The sequence below is a fragment of the Aulonocara sp. 'chitande type north' Nkhata Bay genome, linkage group LG11 (assembly GCF_057382095.1).
Source record: "Aulonocara sp. 'chitande type north' Nkhata Bay isolate Kocher_YH1m ecotype deep benthic linkage group LG11, A_spYH_male_GT1.1, whole genome shotgun sequence".
Taxonomy (NCBI): Eukaryota; Metazoa; Chordata; class Actinopteri; order Cichliformes; family Cichlidae; genus Aulonocara; species Aulonocara sp. 'chitande type north' Nkhata Bay.
Genome location: NC_141354.1, coordinates 30,286,947 through 30,297,358, shown reverse-complemented (window position 1 = coordinate 30,297,358; position 10,412 = coordinate 30,286,947). Strand labels below are relative to the sequence as shown.

Sequence of the window (10,412 nt, the reverse complement as noted above, 5' to 3'; positions counted from 1 at the left end):
TATTTTAACAACAGTACTTTGTTGAATTAAATATGCGAGTACTGTAAATTAAAATATACAGTTGCCTTTTGACCACCTATTGTGCCTTTTCATGGTTTTTATGAATAGGGATGAATATTGAGTCAATTATCCATTACTGAATTGGTTTATAGGTCTCATCCTTTATCTATTTCGTGTATTGATTCCTGATCTACTGTGAGTAAGCGAGTGTGTGTGTAGTCTTTAAAAACAAGTCGACTGAATGTCTAACCTTATATACAGATTAGTTTCTCTGCTGACTCCAGAAAAGCATGCACAATGATGACAGCTCATATTGCATAGCAAACAGCACAGCTAAGAACTAAACTGGAAGGATACGCTTACCCCAAGAGATACTGTAAGCCTCACTGCCATCTTTGAGTCCTGTAATAATTGTTGCCATGTCTGGCAACAAATAACCTCATCTGCACAACCGACATTCATAAAAAAGTGACATTTTCTCTCAAGGCACATAGAGACTACCATAGCATTGCATGATTTGCTTTTATGTATCCAGGTCACTTGATGAGATTAAAGTGTTAATCTGTTGTGAGTTAGGGTGGAGGCAAATCTCAGTAGGCTTGATAAAAGAGGTAAAAGTAAAGCTGAGAAAAACACTTTGATGTACTCACATTACTAATTTCTATTTCACATTTCCCCTAAATAGGACTCTTGCAGCAGACATGTTTTAAAAGCTATTTGCCCCACTTAAGAAAAACCTCAAAATGCTTAGATGTCAGCTCACCATCAGAGTGCACTGTTACTCCATCAGTGAATGACACAGAAAACACTGTTCACCACGTAAGACACACTTGTACTATCTAGCAACATGTCACAGTGCAGCAGTGGCAATAACACAAACAGTTTAAAGTAGTTTCTTTACACACAGCGTTTATTCCATGCAACACAAGTTCAATTCATGGGAGTAAAAGACATCATAGTGGCAGCGTTATGGTAAAGTCAACCTGGATGTAACAGCTCTAGCAGCATGGCAGCCCATCATACCTACAGAAACACATTAAAACATAATAATTAGAAATTGAGTCTCTAGAAAACACATTAAAATATCTGCATAAGGTATCCCTCTTCCTAATCAGACTCAAGTAATATTCAGTCCAATGAAGAATATATAATATACAAGAATATATATATATATATGGTAGTTTAACAGAGAGATAATGGGGTAAATAAATCTACCTGATATAGCTGGATCCTGGAACACTTTCTGTGCTCTCCCTCACTAGCACATCAGAAAATACAGTATCAGGACTGTCTCGTTTCCCATACCTGTGCATAAAGAAGATATCAGCAATTAAACAATATTTTTTTCCATATAGGGTCAAGATGGACTCAATAATATAGAAGTAGATAACTAACCTCTGTCTTGTTATGAGGTTGATGTAGTGTCTTAGTGCAGAATAATATTTGGCAAGCTCCTCAGGTGGCGCGCCTTGCCGTGGATTGGCAGGTTTGGCTGGGTATGCATTTATGCCAGAGTGAATACAAACCAGCAGGCAGAGAGCCAGAATACTCAGCGACATCACAGCGTTGGAACACGTCCTAGATCACAGGGAAAATTAAGTGAAAATACAGAGTAATAAAAAACAAAAACACAAATCCAGCAACTCACGGCAAAATCAGAAAAAGAGCTCTGCAATAGAGTGACCATGTTCATGTTCATGAAACATAAAGGCAGTCAAATCTGTAAAGACATGCTGACTTTAAATTTAAAAAGCAAGCCTCTCCATCAAATTGTTACAAATAAAGATTTTGCTTACACTTTAGTTCTGCTGTAGTTGCTTTTCCCGCTGTTCAAGGCACGTCTGTCTGATTCCCTACACTGCCCATGTTTTATACAGCTTGTGCCATGTGGGGAGGGGTGTGTGTGTGTGTGTGTGTGGGGGGGGTAATTCTGTTCTTTTAGGCTACTCCTGAGAAATATCTATGGTTGCATTATTTAAGCTCAAAGTAGCAAAGCAGTGAAACAAAAAATGGCATTATTTCAGAAAAAAAAACTCATAACCTTTGTTTTTTTATAAATGTAAATTAAGTACATCACTAACATGCTACAGAAATTTGTGTTCTACAATAGGACCAATTCATTTGGAACAACCCAAAAGGTCTGCATCATTTTTGTTTACCCTAATGGCTTTGTTTTCTATGTTTAAAAAAAAATAAGGAGGTCTAAATAAGCAATAAGAGTACACCTGATTACAGCAAACTTTTCTTTGGTTCACAAAAAGATTTTGAAGTTATCATGGAAAAGTACTGATGAGTGGAGATGAAAGCTAAAAGTTTTATTAATGTAGAAAATCTACTTAAGACCAAAAGCAGCATGGTATGTTTTAATAAAACTGATGATGTGTAACTTAAGATGGCCATGGTTTTCACATTAAGCTGAAAAATGAAAGGATGCCCTAGTATTTGGAAAAATTATGTTTCACTTCATAGAGAAATGCAAAGGGGGTCTACATCAAAAGCTACTTTTAACTACTACCTTAATCACAAGGGGCTGATACAGCAGGAAGCTCCACATGTTTGATTTGACTTTTTTATTTTATTATTGTTTTTGAAATGCCGGATGCCTTGACTGATGCAGCTCAAAAGAACTTGTGGCTCATCAGGAAACAAAATTAACTCATGAAATTGTGCATTAACCATCTCAAAAATAGGAAAAGCTGCTGGAAATAAAAGAACAGGCATTCGTGCTCCTTGCTATCACACAATTGTGTATTGTGTGCAAATTATACAAGAGCAGCCTAGTCAAAGCCTTTAAACGGTTAGCAGTAATGAACCAAAAGTTCAAAACTCATTAGTATATGTTAAATCCTTTGATTTTATGGCCTTTTAAAACTGCTTCATGTATCTCATCTTTAAGTCCAAATTAAACACTACTGAATACAGGCAGTTGTCTTAAGACAATAACTGCAGCAATTTCGGCCAAACGAGCAAGCATAGCTCTAAATTACTCGAAATCATACAAGAAAGGGCAGGAAATCACAAAAAACTCCTTAAACTTTCAATTTCAGTTGATAGAGGGCACAAAAAGCTTTCAGCCCCAAAATGATAAGACAACTTTAATGGCAACTATTTTCTTAGAAGGGCACTCAACAAAAACTTGGCAGTAAATCGTTGCTGTTCTGTGGCAGTCATATGAGCGCTGCACTCCAAAGCAACAGCACAAGTCCTTGCTGGTAACGTCGGCTAAACACAAACAAAAAACTTTTTCTGGCTCATATTACAGGCAAAATATTCAGATGCTGTAAAAGAAAATGACATTGTTATTCATAGAAAGCATTTACATGTTAATACTGCGATTTTCATGGCACTGAGTATCACTGCCAAGTGATCAGGTTCACTGTTAGTATGAATCTGTCAGGAAAAATGCTCCAAAACAACACTATGCTGATCAGATCAGTCAAACTTGGCATGCTTGGAGCAGACACCAACTGACTGCTGTGGCAGGAGCTGCCAACCAGGCATCAATCATGTACTTCATTGTCATCACCGGACACAGGCGTTGGGGTACAAGAAGCTCAAAACTATTTATTTACTTTTTACAAATACTCCCAGAATCTTTGCAAGCACATTTGCACTTGATGCTGAACACCCTTTACGGACTGATTTAAATAGTTTGTGACATCAGGTATTGTGATGACAAATGAGGGCCAGGTGGATAAAGCACAGAGTCCTTCAAGTGCCATTTCTGATAAAATTGATGTGCTCTCTTGTAATGCTCCTCACAAACGTTATCTACAAAGAGAGAGCCCACCTGCAGGACTATCAGAAGGCCTAAATACATACATTTACTCGTACTAAAATATCAAAAGCCTGACACCCAGATGGACTTCTAGTTGAGGATTAAAGCTAAAACTTTCAGTAGGAATTCTGGAAGATAAATTATTTATTTTAGCCAGTTGCACTGGATAGTAATGACCACCTACTAAATAATATACTCCTTTCTTTATACAGAAACCTAATGCTACACAAAGACCATGATAGAATTTAATTGCATATGCACTTAGGTAATGTATGTGAAAGTAAGCCGACTGTGAGCTTTGTATAGCAATGAGTCATGCAAGACATAAACTCTGCTACTATTTACTAATTAACCTCCCTTTCTTCATAATCTCCTCCATCGTAGCACCTGGTCCCTAATGGGGAGAAAACAGTGGGTGAAACAGCTGTATAGATAATGAGAACATTATCCGCTCAAAATTTGAGTGGAACAAAAAAAGATTTTTCAAACTGCAATTTTCCCCCAGAGCCTTTAAAAAAAAAAAAAAAATAGAAATAAGCTAGTTTAAAAAAATAAATTACTATATTACAATAAAGACAAATAATATTAAAAATAATTACTTGATAGTCTTATTTTTTAATTTAAACTACTGAATAAGTAAGTGTGATCAACAAAGTCTAACTTTCATCTCAGTGGGTTTATATTGGGAGTGTACTGGAAACCAGAGACTATGTTGCATGAAGATGTCCAAATTCACTGCTTCCCCATCTGTTTTTAAACATTAGTCTGACTCATTCTTCATTTTCCATTCATGTGCAAGCAGCACGACCACAAGTTAAAAGCATTCAAACACCAGGTCCAGTCGGCTCTGTGCAGGCATCTCCTGCCTCATTACATTTTCACATTTAGCTAATGTCCTGACAATAAGTCAATGAAGCGTAATGCTTGCATGCAAGAAAGTTATGGGGATATAGTGCGAGTTGTATCAGTGTTTGTGTATGTTTTGGCTTAGTTTCTACCCTCAGGCTCCGTATTCTTTAAATGTCAAAAAGGTCCAAAAATCTATTTATCAGTCTGTTTTTTAATGTGATATTGATGTCAGAAACCATGAAAAAAGACAGAAACTCTTAATCTGTCCATGTCCTAATCAACCTAGGTGTTGGATACACTTACTTTTGAGTCTTTTATTGTCTTATTATCTTGTAAGTGCTGAGTGAATGCGTGTAACGAATAATGGCCTGGGCAACAATTTTTTTCCGAAACAAAGCACTCAGATGGATTTGGCTGAAAACATCATCTTAAATGACTTGTTTTAGTGACTCTATATTCTTCTTTCTCTTATTTATTTATTCTTGCTTGAATTTTGCAGAAAATGTGTTTCTGAGACTTGAATATATTTTAAATACAGACTATTTTTTAAATTATACCTGCAAATGTGAATACTGCTTTGCTGCTGTCAGGTTTAAATATTAAAAGGCTCTTGCTCTTCAGACACAGTTGCAGGTGCTTGTGAATAAGTATATTCACACCTGGGGAGACTGAATCAACACTGAACCTATGCATTTCGTCTGCTCGACAGCAACGTCTGCCTCTTCTTTGTCCTCACCTCGACACCATATTAATCATCAATCAACACGTCTGAAATGTAAGAAAAAATAATTTACTTCAACAATCTAAACAGGATAAAACATACATTTTATCTGCAAACTCATGAGTCATTTTAGCATTTTACAAACACCATATCACCGTACCAGTGATGTCAAACAGTACGAAAAATTAACAGAATCATTAGAGGTTGTCAATTTTAAACACAAAAGGTGTTGGGTTTCTGGATTATTTATCTAAAGAAAAATACTGAAGGCTGACCAGTATACAAGTATACATTAGCCTATCACAGATAAATCACTATCATTGTAAATGCTGGGATGACCCCTGCAGAAAAATGATGTGATGGCTCAGTAACATGCTTTCTATATCTGCAAATTTGCAAGAGCCTATGTCCGAGTGGTGTGTATGTCATAACAAAGTGTAAGGCACCGTGCATAAGTCTACACAATTTGTTGTTTCTGCATATTTGATGTTATAGCATCGTACTTTCTATTGTCCATACTTCGTTGGACAAGTTATGTGATGCCACAATTTCTAAATAGCCAAAAGCATGTATTTTTTTTTTCTTTATGTTCCATTAAAGACTTCAGATAGTAGCTCATCTGGCAAAATGCAACCTTGAGAACAATTTGGAGTATATTTTCATTGTGTGCAAGTTTTATTAAAACCTGCCCAGTAGTAGATGGAGTAACAATTCTTGTGAACTGCAGACAGATGGATGTCTTGCCATGGGATATTATGCTCATTAGATGAGATATAATGTAGATAGTACAGTTAATATATCTGAGATCAGTATATACTGGTAAGTTGGGCTTCAGCATTTCTGTCACTTAAAGTACTTTTGGAAATCCAACAGATTTGGTTTTGACTGTAAAGAATGTATCCAAAACTCAAAGTAGTTCAGTCTGGGCACATCTTATTATTCAGCCTTAGATGTTTTCACTTTGTAACTTCAACATCAAATATGAAATCCTCTGGGAGTGTTTCAGTTGGGATACTCTTCAGCTGCTCATCGTAGCTGCGGAGAGTCCAAAGTTTTTCGAGTTCATACACTTCTCTAGTCTCTGGCAGCATGAAATGAACAACCATATTACCTGAGACACAGAAAAACAAATACTTGTAACTTTTATAGATGGTTAATTTAGTGGATAGGAATTGTTAAACAAATAATAAGGATATACATACCAAAGTCAATACACATCCAATCTTCTGCATCTTTCCCTTCAATCTTGACATTTGGATCTTCATCTTTCTTCAGAAACTTGTACTGAAGTAAAAGCACCCTTTGTATGAGTTTAAAGAACAAATATATTTAGCATGTAACAAAGAATAAACAGAGGTAAGTTACCACTTTAATGGCATAAAGTGCCATTGCGCGCAAGTGCCTTGGTGACACACCGCTGACGACAATGAAGTACTCAGCGTATTTGATTTGCTCTGGTACTTTAATCACACAGAGGTCTACTGCATTTTCCTGACGCAGAAGAGACACCAGCACATCAAGACTGAAAGTCTCCAAGGTTCCTTGACAAAAAGAAAAGAAAATGGTAAAGCAGTACGAGCATGTAAGCAGCACAGGGGTCCTACTTTCTTTGAGTCACTGCAAGGCAGTTTGGAAAAAGACATTTTACAGAAACATACTGGTACTTTGAACATGAGTCACCCACAATGAAATGACAAAACTGCATTCATCCATGTAACTAAGAAGTATTTTCTAGTAATTTTATACAGAGTTGGTCCTGGTGAGGACGTTTACACAGGTGTTGATTGAAATCATTGAATAAAAAGAAATGAGATATAATCAAAGGTTGTTTATTTGATATACAAATGCAAATACCCTCCAAATTATGATCTAGCACATTTGCATGTCCTTTAATACCAATTTTTTTAAGTGTTACATGTGTAATTCTATACTTCTGTGACTAATTATTTTTCTTCATTACTTCCTCTTGTCAATATGTGAAGGTGTGGACTTTGCCAGACAAATTCTGCAGTGTCTGTAACATTACACAACCTGAGTAATACATCAGCAAATATAAACATTACATTACTTTTTTATTTATAAATTCTGCATATCCTGTGGACATGATCAACAGGCTGCAGTTTTGTGCAGCCTGTTGCATGCTGTAGTGTCCATAACAGTAAATGACACACATCTGATGCTTATTTGGCTTAAATGAAAAACAACAGCATAAATGACAAAAAGTTTTATATTTAATGCGCAATCATGTCAGATTTAAAAATATTTAATATTTTTATTAGAGTTTAATTGTTTTTAATGAAACTGCACACACTTGATGTGAACCATCTAAACCGTATGAATCATCTTTTTAAGTATCCCAACTGTCTATTTTCCTTTGTTTTATCTGTAAGTAGTAGATATTTACATTCTTTCATCCTTCATAAAATCCCAGTGTTTACTATTACCTGCCAATTAATTACTGGCACAAATAATAAGCATATTAAGCAAGAATTTAGGCATCTGCCGTCATATTGGCAGTTTTGTCAGAAATAAGAAGCAGGACTTTGTTTTTGTGCTTCCACCTCACAACCTGAAGATGCACCATAAAAACTTTTCAGGTATCACACTTTCAAGACCAAATGTCGCGTAACCGTGAAACGTCAAGAAATTCAATTATATTACACATGATAAAGCAAGTAAGCGACTGCTCTTGAAACCTCTATCACGCTCTCAGTACTTACTGCGACTTAAGGAGCTATTTTCTCTGCTATTATCGTCCAGTTCATGTGAATCATCTTCAATCACGCCATTACTCTCTGAATTTCGGCTCTCTTCGCTTTCCGAATAACATCTTTTTATGTCAAAGTGCCCGGTGAAGGACGCTGTGTGATGCGAGTGTTGACATGAGGTCAGATTTGCTGTAAAATGTTGAGGCACAGACAGGCTAATGCACCGAGCTTTGGAGATTGAACAAATGCTTCCAAAAGCCTCTGTTGGCTTTAGTAAAACACTACTTCTCAACACCGAGGACAGCACTTTCCGCGAGTGACAGAGTAAATTCATGGTCTTCACCTGCATAACATTACAGTATTACGGAAACAGCTATCCACGAGTTTACAGCGCTAAAAACAGGAAGTGTTTCATGTCCTCGGTTTTGATTGGCTTTTAATGCATTTTTGTTGGCTTTAAGGTCGTGATTGTGGGGGGGGAAATATAGAGCTCCCCCTATCGGTAGCGAAAGCTACCGAAACTTCAGGCTGTGGATTTTCTTTGTACTCTGATTTCCACATGTAAGGTTAGTCCATTGCCCTGTGATTTACTTTGACTTGACTGATGAACCCACTTTAAACATGTGAAACATGTTTGGAAATTACATTTTAATGATGTAATTAATTTGCACATGCACACACAGGTGTTAAGTGAAGGCCTGTGAGAGCACGATTGAGTCTGGGATTTTTTTTTTTTGTTTGTTTTGTTTTTTTATGTACTTGACCTCAGGTCAGCAGGTAGCTTGTTCCAAAGAATGGGACTACTGTAATTGAAAGCACTTTCAGCACACTTGGATCTAATTCTGGGACTAGTTACAAGATCTACATCTGATGACCCGACCGCAATATAAACTATAAGAGGGATTTTAAAGGTAATTCTGTATTGAACTGGAGCCAATGGAGTGACTCCAACACTTGGATATGCTCAAGTTTCCAAATGAAACAAACAAGATGTGCTTTAACTGCAGGCTGTCAGCTTTTATTTGAGGCTATTTACATCCAAATCAGGTGAACAGTGTAGGAATTACAACAGTTTCCATATGTGCCTCCCACTTGTTAAGGGACCAAAAGTAATGGGATAGAATAAGAACCATAAATCAAACTTTCACTTTTTAATACTTGGTTGCAAATCCTTTGCAGTCAATCACAGCCTGAAGTCTGGAACACAGACATCACTAGACGCTGGGTTTCATCCCTGGCGATGCTCTGCCAGGCCTCTACTGCAACAGTCTTCAGTTCCTGCTTGTTCTTGGGGCATTTTCCCTTCAGTTTCATCTTCAGCAAGTGAAAGACATGCTCAATCAGATTCAGGTCAGGTGATTGACTTAGCTATTGCAAAAAAAAAGTCCACTTCTTTCCCTTCAAAAACTCTTTGGTTGCTTTTGCAGTATGCTTTGGGTCATTGTCCATCTGCACTGTGAAGTGCTGTCCAGTGACTTCAGAATTCATCGTGCAGCTTTTGTCAGCAGTCACATCACCAATAAACACAAGAGAACCAGTTCCACTGGCAGGCATACATGCCTACGCATGACACTTCCACCACCATGCTTCACTGATAAGGTGCTTAGGATCATGAGCAGTTCCTTTCCTTCTCCATACTCTTCTCTTCCCATCACTCTGGTACAAGTTGATCTTGGTCTCATCTGTCCACAGGATGTTGTTCCAGAACTGTAAAGGCTTTTTTTTTAGACATCGTTTGGCAAACTCTAATCTGGCCTTCCTGTTTTTGGGGCTCACCAATGGTTTACATCTTGTGGTGAACCCTCTGTATTCACACTGGTGGAGTCTTCTCTTGATTGTTGACTTTGACACACATACACCTACCTCATGGAGAGTGTTCTTGATCTGGCCAACTGTTGTGAAGGGTGTTTTCTTCACCAGGGGAAGGACTCTTCGGTCATCCACCACAGTTGTTTTCCGTGGTCTTCCTAGTCTTTTGGTGTTGCTGAGCTCACCGGCGTGTTCCTTCTTTTTGAAAATGTTCCAAACAGTTGTTTTGGCCACGCCTAATGTTTTTGCTATCTCTCTGATGGGTTTGTTTTGTTTTTTCAGCCTAATTATCGCTTGCTTCACTGATAGTGACAGCTCTTTGGATATCATCTTGACAGTTGACAACAGGTTCCAAATGCAAATAGCACACTTGAAATGAACTCTGGACCTTTTATCTGCTCATTGTAATTGGGATAATGAGCGAATAACACACCTGGCCATGGAACAGCTGAGAAGCCAATAGTCCCATTACTTTTGGTCCCTTAACAAGTGGGAGGCACACATGCAAGCTGTTGTAATTCCTACACAGTTCACCTGATTTGGATAT

At 37.4% G+C, this 10,412-nt stretch overlaps 2 protein-coding genes across 3 annotated transcripts; both read right to left on the bottom strand.

Annotated features, from left to right (window-relative positions):
* Window positions 1–121: 121 nt before the first annotated feature.
* Window positions 122–5,317, bottom strand: LOC147319403 (peptide YY-like). 2 transcript variants are annotated; one of them, XM_086312009.1, is made up of 4 exons: window positions 5,185–5,317; window positions 1,396–1,578; window positions 1,216–1,305; window positions 122–1,023 (listed from the first exon to the last, which is right to left on the bottom strand). In XM_086312009.1, exons 2-4 carry the CDS (start codon window positions 1,557–1,559, stop codon window positions 999–1,001), a joined length of 279 nt encoding a protein of 92 aa, XP_086168135.1. In that variant the 5' UTR covers window positions 1,560–1,578; window positions 5,185–5,317; the 3' UTR covers window positions 122–998. The 2 variants fall into 2 exon arrangements, with proteins under 2 accessions (XP_086168135.1, XP_086168134.1); XM_086312008.1 differs by lacking the exon at window positions 5,185–5,317 and adding an exon at window positions 1,797–1,834.
* Window positions 5,318–5,396: 79 nt separating this feature from the next.
* malsu1 (mitochondrial assembly of ribosomal large subunit 1) lies at window positions 5,397–8,486 on the bottom strand. Its single transcript, XM_086312007.1, has 4 exons — window positions 8,069–8,486; window positions 6,714–6,889; window positions 6,551–6,632; window positions 5,397–6,459 (listed from the first exon to the last, which is right to left on the bottom strand). Exons 1-4 carry the CDS (start codon window positions 8,403–8,405, stop codon window positions 6,305–6,307), a joined length of 750 nt encoding a protein of 249 aa, XP_086168133.1. The 5' UTR covers window positions 8,406–8,486; the 3' UTR covers window positions 5,397–6,304.
* Between the last annotated feature and the right edge of the window lie 1,926 nt (window positions 8,487–10,412).